The sequence below is a fragment of the Chrysemys picta genome, chromosome 9, assembly GCF_011386835.1.
Source record: "Chrysemys picta bellii isolate R12L10 chromosome 9, ASM1138683v2, whole genome shotgun sequence".
Lineage (NCBI taxonomy): Eukaryota > Metazoa > Chordata > Testudines > Emydidae > Chrysemys > Chrysemys picta.
The window spans coordinates 46,144,989-46,159,216 of record NC_088799.1 but is presented as its reverse complement, the minus strand read 5'-3'; the positions used below and the strand labels follow the sequence as shown (position 1 = coordinate 46,159,216).

Sequence of the window (14,228 nt, the reverse complement as noted above, 5' to 3'; positions counted from 1 at the left end):
CAAGCAGAAAAGATTATTTTATTTTGAAGAAATCATTCAAGACTCTTCATAAAGAAGCAAGTTAAATTCTCAGCTGGAAGTCTTGTGCAACTGGTTTTGCATGAACACTAGTTTATCTTAGTACCTCTTTTTTCAGGGAACATGCAGGCAGGGCCAGCTCTAGGTTTTTTGCCGCCCCAAGCAAAACAATTTTTGGCTGCCTCCCACCCCAGCCCTGGGCTCTCACTCCCCCCCCCCCCCACCAGTGTCCTCCCCCACCCGCACCCCTGTCCCCCCAGCCCTGGGCTCTCTCCCCCCCCACACACACCCCCTGCCGCCCCAACCCTGGGCTCCCCCGCACTAGTGCTGACTCCCTCTGCTCCCCCCTCGCCTCCAGCTAGTCCAGCGCTGGCAGGGTCGGCGTAAGCAGTGAGGCTCCCATGCTGTGCCTCAGCCCAGGGTCCCTCCAGCCAGGGCTCCCGCCTCCAGGACTGGCCGGGACCCGGGAGGGCAGAGCTGGGGGACGGCCCTGACAAGGGGCTGAGGAGTCGGGGCAGGGTAGCCCCAGAGGGAGCGGAGCCCTGGAGAGCGGGAAGCAGGCCCCGCACGGCAGCGCCTTGCCCTCTATGGCCCTGCTGCTGCTGCTGCTTCTGGCCGCCCTGCCACAGTCCCTGGGCAGCTTGGGCCGCTTCGCCCAACCCCGGCTGCGGTGCTGGGGGGCGGCCGCCCTGCGGCATCTGCAGGCGGCTCCCTGTGCCCCGCGGGGCAGCCCCCAGCCCAAGTGTCCCCCGCTCAGAGCCTGCCTGGCCCAGCCACAAGGTGCGGGCGCTGCTCTCCCATGGCGCGAACTGCAGTGGCCCCAGGGCACCCCCCACACATGATGCGCTGCTGCTGCCGCCAAGGCTGGCTCTAGGCTTTTGCCACCCAAAGCAAAAAAAAAAAGATGACCGGAATGCCACCCCTGAAAATCTGCCGCCCCAAGCATGTGCTTGGTTTGCTGGTGCCTAGAGCCGGCCCTGCATGCAGGATAACTTAATATCGAGTGTTGCCCTTATAACTTTTTTGAAGCAAGTATCTACAGTATACAGCCTGTTGCTGTAATTATGAGAACATACAGAAGGGGATACCCTTATGTATCTGCAGCCTGAAATTGCAGGATTTCAATAGAATATTTAATATTTAAATTGCCAGAGATAATTGCATGCTGTTTAAATTTCACTAGCATGAAGAGGCTAAATATTAATATCCTTTAATTGCTATGCGCTGAAAGAGGACATGAACTAGCAAGCAGGCAACCTGCAATAAATGGCTAGTGAGCTTTGCTTTGAGTCTTAATTAGCATTGTTAATAGGTTTATGTTTCATTTTTAATTGTGTTCTAAATTGGGCTTCCTCTCAAATTAGACCTTCCCCTCAGAACCACACATGAGCAGGGAGTTACTGCCCACTGAATAGTTCCTGGATAAACAATACAATTTGACTCAGAAGATGACTAGAGAGGGACATTTTTAAATAAGGCTACGTGATTTGTGAAGAAAAGGAATCCTGTGCTCTATCAGACTTCTTAAATCACTTAACCTCCATACTGCAGCTTCTCATCTGTAAACTGGGGATAACAGCACTTCCCTAACTCACAGGGGTGTTGTGAGGGTAAATACATCAAACATTGTGAGGTGCTCAGATACTGTGGCAATGCTGGGTATGTCTACACAGTGAGCTGCAGCACGTCTCAGACCCTGGGCAGACAGACTTGGATTATGGTGCTAAATACAGCTGTGTAGACATTGTGACTTGGATACTGATGCCTAGAGAGCAACAGCATCCATATAGCTCTTTTTAGCCCCATAGTTCAGCCTCACAAGACTAATTCTGTTGACCCTGAGTCTGAGGCTAGGTCTACACTACCTGCCTGAATCAGCGGGTAGAAATCGATCTCTCGGGGATCGAATTATCGCGTCTCGTCGGGACGCGACAATCGATCCCCGAATCGACGCTCTTACTCCACCAGCGGAGGTGGGAGTAAGCGCCATCGACGGGGAGCCGCGGAGGTCAATTTTGCCGCCGTCCTCACAGCGGGGTAAGTCGGCTCCGATACGTCGAATTCAGCTACGCTATTCGCGTAGCTGAATTTGCGTATCTTAAATCGACCCCCCTCGTAGTGAAGACCTGCCCTGAGACACACTGCTGCTCACTGTGTAGATGTACCCAGTAGTACCTATGGGAGATAGAGGGAAAAGAGACCTCTGAGAATATTACTAGCACTATCCCATTACTGATGTATACCAAGTCTGTTTAATGTGATAAACCTAGCTAATTAATGTAATAGGCTAGCAAATCAGCTACCAAACGGGACTGTATTTATGACCATGATTTTCTGCAACTGCAAGAATTGTACAGTTGCTTTACCCAGGAGCAATTCCATTAATCTAGCATTTGAACCGAAATGAAAGCAGGACTAACTGGAGGGAAATTGGTACTTTGATATTAGTAACCACAATTCCCTACAAATAACTCACAGTTGTGCAGCATTATACACAGCCACCCAATGACATTAACCACTGAACCCTAAATGTTATATTTTTATAGGGCCTGCTCCTGTGAGGGGCTCAGCACATCTAGCTTGCATTGTCTTCAAATGAGTCATAAAATTACATTTTGGTTTACCGTGTTTAAAAATTAGTGAATGGTTGCATAAAAACTATCAAACTTCAAAGATTATGAACAATGGGTAGAATTAGGATTGCATATTTAGTTTTAGTATTGGCTGACTTTGAAAGAATGTTTACTATATACATTTACTCTTGCATTAAATTTCCTAAAAGCACCTATAGTGATTGTAAGGTAGTTGATCATACATCTCCTGAGACTAGTCCTGAGCCATCTTGAAAAAGCAACAGACTTTCTTGCAAAGCCTATAACCCTCATGAGGAGAAAATCTCTCTTCTTTTTAAAACTGTGGAAGAACACAGATTAAGACCCCAGCTTTCTAATGAGCTCCATATGGGCAGACCCCTGCACACGTGCACACACACAGAGTCCATCTGACTTCACCACGAACGAAAATAAATTACCAACATAAAACATAAGGAGATTCCCCCACCTGAAATTGACTCAGCACTTGGGTATGGTGCTTTGGCTTCTTAGAAGTAGTCTCCTCTTCTGTCACTCCAGCAGTCCCTCCTGTGGCACTTCCTCTGAGCACCTGTACAAGGAGAAAGCCACGCTGGAGTTAACCCTTTGGGTACCAAAGACACACCAGTGCTACCACACCCTATCATGCTTGTGTATAGAAACAGATTTCTTGAACTCTATGTGGCTATGAGTTATAGGGCAGATTTTCAAAACAGTTCAGAATCCAATAGCTCCCACTGAGAACAACAAACATTATCAAACTCTTTGGAAAGGCCAGCCCTAATTGTGGGTGCAGTGCTTCCCGAAGCCGAAATCACTAATAACAACTTATAGCCAGTTCCTGTAACTGAATCTGCCCATTCAGATCCTTGTAAGCCTAAGGCCTTTCTGTCATAACTAGCATCGTACCCTACACGGATAACAGACATTGCCAATTACTTATAACTGTCATTTTATTTCTTTCACAATAACATACCATAATTTCAGTTATTCTAACCCACAGAAACAATTAGACTCAAAGCAGTCTTTTAAGTAATGTGCAAACAAAAAGTTATCTGATACTCAGGCCCACCAACAGGGGGGGGGGGAGCAAAAGGGGCAATTGCCCAGGGGCCCAGGCAATTTAAAAGGACCCGGGGGGCCCTGGCCGCTGCCACCGGCAGCAGGACTAAGGCAAGCTTCCTGCCTGCCCTCACTCTGCACACTGCCCCCACTCTGAGCGCTGACTTCACAGCTCCCTTTGGTTGGGAACTGCAGCCAGTGGGAGCTGCAGGGGCAGTGCCTGCGGGCAGCAGTGCATGAGACCCTCTGGGCCCCCTGCCTAGGAGCCACTACCAGAGGGGTGTGCTGGTTGCTTTCAGGAGCTGCCCAAGGTAAGCACCACCCCCTGACCCTTTCCTGCACCACAACCCCCCGCCCCAGCCTAGAGCCCGCCCCCTGCACCCAAACCCCCTCCCAGAGCCCGCACCCACTCCCGCACCCAAACTCCCTCTCAGAGCCTACACCCTGCACACCCTCCCGCACCCAAACTCCCTGCTCCAGCCTGGTGAAAGTGAGTGAGGGTGGGGGAGAGTGATCGATGGAGGGAGGGGGGATGACGTGAGCAGGGGGAGGGGCCTCGGAGAAGGGGTGGTACAAGGACGTGGTCTCAGGGAAGGGGTGGGACAAGGGTCTTTGGATTTGCGCAATTAGACAGTTGGCAACCCTACCAGGCAGGCATGTGGAACCCCTGGCTGTGCCAGAAGACTGCGGCCAGCAGCTCGCTGGGCACCAGCTAGCGCAGGCGCAGCATTGCCCAAATGTCAGGCAGATCGCGTCCGCAACTTATGTGTGTGTGGGGGCCTGTTGACTGTTCTGCCCTGGGGCTCAGAATTGCTTTCAGCAGGCCTGCTGATACTAGGAATTATTTTTACCTAGAGTCTTTAGGTCAAAAAGTCAGACAAAGTTTTCTTACATGTAACAGCAGACATTTTTTAAGAACCTAGACTTAACTTTAAACAGATCATAGTACCCAACTGACTAGTGACTGGTTTTATGTTCATTCAGAATTTTCATACAGCTAAAATACACTGTCAGAATGTACCCTTTAAAAATTGGGTTGCAATTTAGTAGAGTCTGTTTTTTCCTTCTTTCATACTTTATTCAAAATTTCTCCTTACTTAAAATGGCCAAAATTTATGAGGGGTTAAAGCTACCTAATAGGATTGCAGGTGCTCAGACCTCCAGTAAAAATGGCCTCTCTACTACTTGGGGAATAGATACTCCTTGCAAAGATGGCTGCCCTGTTTCCCTTTGTTTTCAAGATGACTAAATCAAAAGCTGTTTTTAAAAATATTTCTTCACTGTGAATTAAGCCATTAAAAATACTGGAAAGTAGGAGTTCTACTATGTTCAAACATAAATACCCCTCATATGGGTAATTAATAGGGTTTGTTCTCTAGCCAACTCTCTGGAAAGGGAGTGTTGCCTAGTGGTTAGACACATAGCCAAGCGTATAGGTTTGGTGGATCCCTTCTGATGCTTGAGGGGATGGAGCTAGAAATGATTTTATAAAACCTCTCTGTTAACTTACTAGTAAAATTGGGTGGCTGCTTCCTAAGGTAGGGGTGTAAGGTACTGCTCAGCTTCTGTAGTAAAGTTAATAGAAATATAAAAAGCAGGGAGTAGAAGAGATGAAATTTGAACTTGTGATCGCCTGCATTCCAGCCCAGGACAACGTCCACTAAGATACAAGGTAGTTTGCTGGGGATATTGCCCTCTCCTGCTTAGCCAAAACTGGAAGCAAGACTCAGCTGAAATGCAGTACATTTAAGAGCTCTGCTTGCTCTGTGAGAGTGAGGCCACCGCTAGCAAAGAAGAGAGCCACAGTCTATACTTCATAGACTAGTAAGGAAACTGTCAATCCCATGAACCTCAGCTCAGTTGTGGAGCAGCAGCAGAGGTGCCTGCAAGAGAGACACTTACAAGTTCTAGTGCTCGGGGGTTCTCCAGCCTCTGAAGCTCTGCAGCTTTGGCAGAGGCTCCTCTGTTCTCAGGAGCTGTGGCACTTGACAGGAGCCCCATACCCCAGGTATGTAGACACTGTGCTGCTGGATTGACAAACTGGCCTCCATACACATACACACAGTTAGCCACCCAACCCCTCTTCCTCTCCCCTTCCCCACTTCAACCATACCTGCTCTCTCCATATCCCCACAGGCCATAGAGAGGACAACATCTCTGCCCCCACCCCTTTGCATGTTTTTCCATAACCATCCTATACTAGCTGTGCTTAGGTGAAGGGGATTAAGGCTGGTTAAGTGTGACATCCCCCAAGGCAAACACTGAAGAGCAAAGAACAAGTGACGGGATGCCTCAACACAACAATCTCCCTCACGGGACAATGCAAAGCCTTCATTACAACTTTGGCAACATCAGCACACATTCAGGGGTGACATGCACACAGGTTAAGTGTGCCATGTGCTATGCCTTTTTGAGGGAAATATGAGGTCGTAAATAAGGGTTTTGTGTTATATTCAGAGGGAGATTAATGCAGTGTGTAAAGTTTTCTTAGCAGCTGGAGATAGGGGGAAGGTAAGTGCAGTCTGTCAGTGGAAACATGCTCTTTCGGTACTATGGTAGGGCTAAGAAGTGCCCATAACTTGCTCTTCCCTTGTTATCTAGGGCTTGTGCTGAGGGGATTTCACACTGAGGCCTTGTCTTCACTGCTAAAAATGGTACATCTTTTACCTCAGGATAACTAACGTGCATGAACTATCCCAAGATAAAAACACAGTGAAGACATGGCACTTCAGTTTTACCATGAGGTAAAAAACACACCTTTTTTAGCAGGGAAGATGAGGCCTACTCCCATGTAAATGAAGTTTGGGTGGGGGGAGAGGGTTTCATAGAATTAAAATATACATAATGTATACTTCAGTTATGGACCCCGCTAATCTCCACCCATACTAATGTCATATCTATTTCCATAGAAACTGCATCTGTTATTATTTCAACAAAATTCCCATGGGCCTCAATCGGGGTTTTGACCGAATAAGGTCTGTAGGCGTGAGCTCATAGTAACGAAGAGCATATTTCAAAAGGAGAAGAAAGCAGAAGGGATTTATGAAAATGACAAAATGAAGAACAAAAAAAAAAGATTAGACTGACTCTAAATCGCACAAGCAAACTATGTGATGTTGCTAGGTTTATTTCCACTTGCTTGGAAAGATTGGCATAACTCCCTCTTGGCTCTGCCTTCAGTGATTAATATAAACATTCTATACTCATGACAACAAAAATACACCACACCATCACAGGGTGTGAAAAGTGTGGGGACAGATTGATATTGAGTCCATTACCTAGAGAATACATAGCAGCTGATCTTTCATGGCATTTACCTTTACTCGTGAGGAAAGGCAGGATAACTTCACTGTGGTTAAATCACTTACGATTACCCCGCATTTCCTCATCAAATATTGTACCATCATGTCATGTATTTTTACATGCTGATTCCATAGCAGTCTCTTGTCATAGGTTTTTTACTGTTTGGGCAGCAAAATGGATTCATGCTATGAAAGGAGGAATGCTGAATTCTGTGTGAACAGTTCATTTCATTTTTTTCCACCTTAAACTACAGAAAATGTGCCAAGTCTGTATTGAATGGAGTTCAGTGTAAATACATCTTTCTGAGGTATTATTGGATTTTAGACTTTAGCCTTTAACTAATCCAGAAACACAAATGACTAATTGTGCAATGTTGTTGTAGCGGTGTTAGTCCCAGGATATTATATAGAAAAGGTGTGTGACATAATATCCTTTATTGAATCAACTTCTGTTGGTGAAGGAAACAAGCTTTCAAGCTCTACAGAGCTCTCCTTCAAGTCTAGGACTAAACTGGGAAAGGAAATCAGAGTGTCACAGCTAAATACAAGGTGAAACAGATAGTTAAGCATAAGCACGTGTTGCAAGAAACCATTCAAAATGAAGTGGACAATTAACACCTCTGCAATCAGAAGACAAAGGAAAATTAGTGGGTTATATATTGTAATGAGACATAAAACCAGTGTTTCTACTGAGTCCATGATTAGCAGAGTTATGAATTTAAGCTCCCAGACTCATCTTTTGAAGGTGTTATAATTGTACAGTATCAAACTCAGATAAAGAATGAGGATGGATTTTCTAGGGGGAAATGTTTAATTATCAGACGCATTCCCTGTGTACAATACAGTAGTAGATTGTTGAAAGAGCCTACATCTGGTTAGGGAGGAAATTTGAATCAAAGTAATTAGCATCAAATTAACTTCGGTCTCACCTTTAGCCAGGTCAGCATAGCACTCTCCCTTTATCAACTGCCCTCTAGTGGAAGACAGCAAATTAGAAAGAGAAATCACATATACCACTACACACAATGGCCAACACATGTTTCTAACTGACGATAAACTGCGTAAAGGAGTGTTTGTTATAGACAGTGCCACTTGCAACTAATGCGGTGCTTAGTAAATTAGGAGGAACAGACTATGAAATTCTTCAGTATGGATTTAGAAATAGCTCTTGAGCTGGCTAATAGTACCTAGGGTCTCTACAGCTGGCTACAGAACATTTACAAGGCAACAATAGAAAATCGTGTGCATTGTCAGGTGTTTGACCAGTAACTTAACTAACTTTTGACAGTTGCTCCATTTTACATCCTTTCCAATAGTGTTTCAAAAGAGGTGTCACAAGACCTTTCAAAATGCAGTTTGGGAACATGCTGAAGCATTGGTCCTGTAGATTGATTTCTAGGTCTGTTTCTTTGCTTACCAGGTCAACAAAGCAGGGGATTCAGGCACCACAGGAGTACCTGATTCAACCTCTGGCAGAGGTAGCATCTCCTATTGCACCACAGCAACTCCTGCAGTCAGGCAAAGGAGTGACCCGGATAGGCTCCAAAGGTAGTTGCATCTAGCTCTGCTCAACCAAAACTATGGGATCTTGAAGAGGAAAGATGGACTATTGTTTGAGGACACCAATAAAAAAAAAGGACTGATTGTTTCTCACAACATCTTAGCTATTTTCAACACAATAACAAATAGCTTAGAGCAGCGGTTCTCAAATTGTGGATCAGGACCCCAAAGTGGGTCGTGACCCTGTTTTAATGGGGTTGCCAAGACTGGAATTAGACATGCCTGGGCCCGGGGCCAGAGCCAAAACTCTTGGACTTCGGTTATGCCCCCCTGCCTGGGGCAGTGGGGCTCGAGCAGGCCTAGGTTTCAGTCTCCCCTCCTGGAGACCCCGCTCCTAGAGTCAAATTTTTGTTGTTAGAAGGGGGTCGCAGTGCAATTAAGTTTGAGAACCTCTGGCTTAGGGTAAATTAGCACTTCAGTCTAATTTCTGAAAATTAGATAAATGCCCTCCTTTTGCAGGAAGTGTATGTCCAAGACTTGCAAAGATTAGAAGACAATAAATATTTGGACTGATTTAATTAAATGCCTTTATGGGAAACAGAGAAGCTCTTTTTGTAATTATCAAATTGTAAAAGAGTAGGATTCTTCCCCTTGCCTTCTCCTTCATTTTGGTGACAATCTGGTACTTTTTCACCTTTTGAACAGGCTAATTTGTAGCTACCCTGCAGAGTTTATAGTTATAGTTAATAGTTTATAGTTAATTTGACCCATTCTGCCAGAGAATAAACAGCTGGAAAATAGTTCATCTCAAAAATTTGTGAATGTCACAAATTAACTTGAAAATATTTTTGTGATTGAAATTTTCACAGAAGAGAGAACCCTAACAGTTAAATGAGCAGCTCAGATCCACATTCTTGGACCAGCTTTCAAGATACTTGAAACCACAGGATACCATACTTCAGAAGGATTTTAACTACCTATTATATCACAAAAAGAGCCAAAGTTGCATTAGCAAAACAGTTTGTAAGTTATGTTCTGTAGAAGAAATCTTTATAAACCAAAAAGCAAAACCACAACTTGAAGAGACATTTGCTTGAAGAATCTATCCTGGCCATATTTGCCAGCAGACAGGACATGATTGAGAATGTGAGGATTTATAGGTGTGAAGGACAGAGGAGCTGACAGTAATCATATAGTTTGAAACAGAACTAGTGAATGCACATTTACTTAATTTCACCAGTGTAAGGATTGGGGTCACAGAATTCAGAAGCACAAGTGTATTGGATTTCAGAAAAGCAAATTTTGAAGATTTAAGAAATCGACGTAAGTTTCAATGGGAGGAAGTAGCCAAATAGTGTGCTGGAAGGAAGGAGGCCGGGGAATGCTGAAAGACTACAGTTTTTATGCAGGGCCAGCTCCAGGGTTTTTGCCGGCCCAAGCGCGAGAAGAAAAAAAAAAAAGCCGCGATCGGCAGCAGCTCCACCGCGCCGCTTTGTTCTTTGGCGGCAGGTCCTTCCCTCCAAGAGGGACCGAGGGACCCGCCGCTGAAGAGCCGTACGTGCCGTCCCTTCCCCTTGGCCGCCCCAAGCACCTGCTTGCTGGGCTAGTGCCTGGAGCTGGCCCTGTTTTTATGACAAGGAAGAATGCAAAGGACAAGAAATGGCAAGCGTGGTTTCAGGTGGGACTGCTCAGATACGATGTTAAAAACAAAAGCAAAAAAATCCTCTGTATTGCACATGGAAAATGAGGAAGGCAGATGATCAAAAATACATACTCAATTAAGGTTTGCAGGAAAAGTTAAGGGCAACATGAAAGCACAATGAGTTAATGTTAGCAAGAGGGCTGGGGAAAGAAATATAGCAGGGATAAAGAAAGGACCACAGGGATCATCTATAAGTGGAGGTTGTTGGAATTAACAACTCAAATGGCAGAGACACTGAAGTCCTTGTTTCAACAAGAAAAATAAAGAAGAGTAGCAACACTTAGGAAGTGAGGCTAACATAGAAACAGCTAGTTATAAAGAGCTGGGAGGGGAATTTTAGAAAACTTGAATAGCTACAAGTCTGTTGGCCCAATATTATGCACCTTGAGGGGTTGGAATTAGCAAGTTAACTTACTATGCCACTCACAGTCATTTCTGAAAAAAGTCATGGGAAGTGCCAGAAAACTAAAAAAAGCCAATGTTGTACTGATCTTTTAAAGAGGAAAACATGACTAGGCAATTAACAGCTGTACAAGTCTGACTTCTATATTTGGTGAAATAATAGAATAGATACTGAGAAAACAATCCCTAAACAGCTACAGGATAATGGAACCATGAGCAATAAGTAGTAAGTGTTTATGAAGAACAGTCCTTGCTAGACGAACAGTTTTATACAATTACAGAATTAGTGGATGAAGGAAAAGTGATAATGTGACATCTGGATTTTAGTAAACAATTAGATATAGGGGCTTTTGAAATCTCATACAGCTAATTAAAGCTAGCTGGTATACATAAATGCTGTCAAGGGGCTTGGAAACTGGCTAAGGAACTGTAAACAAAGGTTTATGATAAATGCCAAAGTACTGAGTTATAGGGAAGTATCTAGGGAATACTTCTGTACTTGCAGAAGGATAACCTAATGGGTCTTCTTCCATCCCTTTGAACTATGGTTCTAGGATAAGTCCCTAAGGGATAAGATAGAGGGAACTTGTTTTAAAATCTGGTGTTCTCTATCAAACAACTGAAGTCCTAACTGCTGTCATCTCAGAGGCTGGAATCAGGGATTTTAAAATTTGCTCCCACACATCATAGTCTTAGAAAATATAATTCTTAAATTCCCAAAACGTTAATGAAACTTAGAAGGAAAAAATGCTGCAATATCAGCCCCCAGTTTTATTCATTCTTCTCTTAAAGATAAGAGTCACGTTATTTCCTCCTGCTCCGTGTGCTTGCACTAGTCAGCCTATGAAAATTAGCTGGAATTTGTCTCTAACTGTCCAGCTGAGAATTCCCCAGCATCGGGGAGCTCTCAGATTGCATTTAGCCAGCTCCTACACAAACTGTGGCCTCCTAGACATAGGGACAGAGAGGAACATACTTGCACACTGCCAATTTAACTGGCATTTGGGCCCTTGAGGACAATAGCCAGCTGGTGTAAGTTAGAGCAGTGGTTCTCAAACTAGGGCCGCCGCTTGTTCAGGGAAAGCCCCTTGCCGGCTGGGCCGGTTTGTTTACCTGCCACATCAGCAGGTTCGGACGATCGCGGCTCCCACTGGCTGCGGTTCACCGCTCCAGGCCAATGGGGACTGCAGGAAGTGGCGCGGGCTGGCCGCCCTTCCTGCAGCCTCCATTGGCCTGGAGCGGCGAACCGCGGCCAGTGGGAGCCGCAATCGTCCGAACCTGCTGATGTGGCAGGTAAACAAACCGGCCCAGCCGGCAAGGGGCTTTCCCTGAACAAGTGGCGGCCCAAGTTTGAGAACCACTGAGTTAGAGCAGCCTCAAGGCTGCTCTAACTTATGCTGGAGCAGCTTGAGAAGAAGGGAACTGAACTGGCACCCTGACTGTACCTCCTACTACACTGAGGAAATCTCAACACATAAGAATAATGGTAAGGATTCATGAATCTCCACATAAAATTGTTTGCCTTTCTGATGCATCCATGGCTCTAGTATTAAGGCAGTCTGATTTTGTTAATTGATTACCTGATACTATGTTTTAAGTACATATTCTTTTTTGCTGCCTTCCTCCTTTTTATTAATATTTTGGGTTTCCTTTCCTCTTCTGCATTCTGGATTTTATAGGAGGAATTGCAACAAATGTGATGATAGTTTTTATGATTCAACATTTGTACAAAAATTTATTTTCTTTGTTACTGGCTCGTGCACTAGATTCTATATCAGCATCGGTAATTATATATTTAGACAGCATAAAAAAATTGAGCATATGTTTTGTTGGATTTAGACTATTAAATTTATTGATTTCTAATGCAAGAGGTGCCATTTTATATAAACGGTATTTCAGTAAACTGCTGAAATTGTATGTTTAATTCCGAAGCCTCTGTTAACACCTTTCCTGTCTGTGATGGGGTTTAACCTGTCACCTGCAAGGCAAGTGAAAGAACCTCAATTAATCATGCACTGCACCGGAGGTGGGGGGTGGTGGTGGGGGGGATGGGGTGATTACCAAATTGCTTCCTGGCCGGGGAGGCAGAACTAGGCCTTATAAGGAGCTGAGGGAACTCAGCTGAAAGGAGAATACCCGAGAGAGAAGGTAGGTGTTCCTGAGCTCTCTGGAAAGGGTTTAAGGCGAGCTGTGATGTACCCAGGGTACAACCTGGACTAATGAACAGCTGTGTCCCCTCAGCTCTCTAATCTGGGTGTCTTTTACACTGCTTTGCTATGAAAGCAATCACTCCTGGTCTGCTGTCAAGCAGCCTCCAGCACATAAGTTACTTCCTGTTATATTGTATGACTGCTGTAGCCAACCACTCTTGAATTACACTACAGAGCGACACCAGCAAACTCCCAGGCCCAGACTTTCCCCAGAAATGTGTGTCTTGTACTGCACAGCTCTCTCCTGGATAATACAAACTCATATAAAGTCCATCATTTTATTAATAGAAAATGATATGCACAAATCCTGTTATCCCAAATGTAGTTTCCCAAACACTTCAATCCAAACACACTGTTTTACATAAAACAATAAAGCAAGTTTAACTATAAAAGGATAGATTTTTAAGTGAATACAACTAATGAGGCATAACAGGCAGAATTGGTTACAAGAAAAATAAAAGTAAAATAACTAATGCCTAATAACAAACTAGAATGAATTCAAAGCAAGGTCTCTCTTGCCACATGTTTCAGCAGCCCTACTGCCTGAACTTATTTCAGTCAGGATCCCTCCCTCAGTCCAATGGTGCTTCCTTTGTTCTTCAGGTGTTGTGGATGCCATGGGCAGATAAAAAGGAAGGAATCAACTGGGGCATCTGCCCTCCCTTTTTATAGTTTTTTCCCTTCTTGGAGAAGCAGCCAGGTTGATGAGACAAAAATTCTCCAAACTGTTTCTTTTTAAATATGTAGATTTTTTTCCTATGAATGGCCATTTAGCAGGTGATGGCCCATTTGACCTTGTTTACACCTGGCTGAGGCAATAGTTTGCTCTTTTTCTCTGAGGAACTGGTTTGGCCACTCCTCAGACTTGGAACATGTCTGAGTAACATCATGCTGTGGAATGTTATAACTTTACATACCGTGTTGCCAAACATATTTTATCAGGACGATATTGACCAGCGAGTTGAGTTTTCAGATGATATCTCACAAGACTGGACTGGTCCAGGCTGAGTTTGATGGTGGGATGGAAATTGTTGAAATTCTGGTGGAATTCCTCAAGGGCTTCTTTTCCATGGGTCCAGATGATGAAGATGTCATCAATGTAGCTCAAGTAGAGTAGGGGCATTAGGGGACGAGAGCTGAGGAAGCATTGTTCTAAGTCAGCCATAAAAATGTTGGCATACTGTGGGGCCATGCGGGTACCCATATATAACAGACTTTGTTTAAGATCATGAATGTTTCCTCCAGTCTGTAAAATCCAAGCCCAAAGCTTAAATTACTGCACACTGAAGGTCTGAAGTCTTTCAGAAAAATCATGTTTAATTTTGCTATAAGACTTTAAAATAAAAGTGCATTGATTTATCCAATTTTCTTTGTTCTCAGCCAGAGATGAATAAGTGATGGTATCATATAACCCAATATATTCTAAGTGTTGAGTCATGGT

The 14,228-nt window shown here is 44.3% G+C and overlaps 1 protein-coding gene across 5 annotated transcripts in view; it reads right to left on the bottom strand.

Moving 5' to 3' along the window:
• Positions 1-14,228, bottom strand: part of ARHGEF4 (Rho guanine nucleotide exchange factor 4) — a 355,243-nt gene that overhangs the window by 297,417 nt on the left and 43,598 nt on the right. For all 5 annotated transcript variants that reach the window (XR_010590131.1, XR_010590130.1, XR_010590129.1 and 2 more), the window contains exon 3: positions 3,079-3,180. Coding sequence is in view for 2 of the 5 variants with exons in the window: in XM_024103274.3 (XP_023959042.2) it covers positions 3,079-3,180 (102 nt within the window). In the remaining 3 variants the exon portion in view is untranslated. The remainder of the gene's footprint in view (positions 1-3,078; positions 3,181-14,228) is intronic.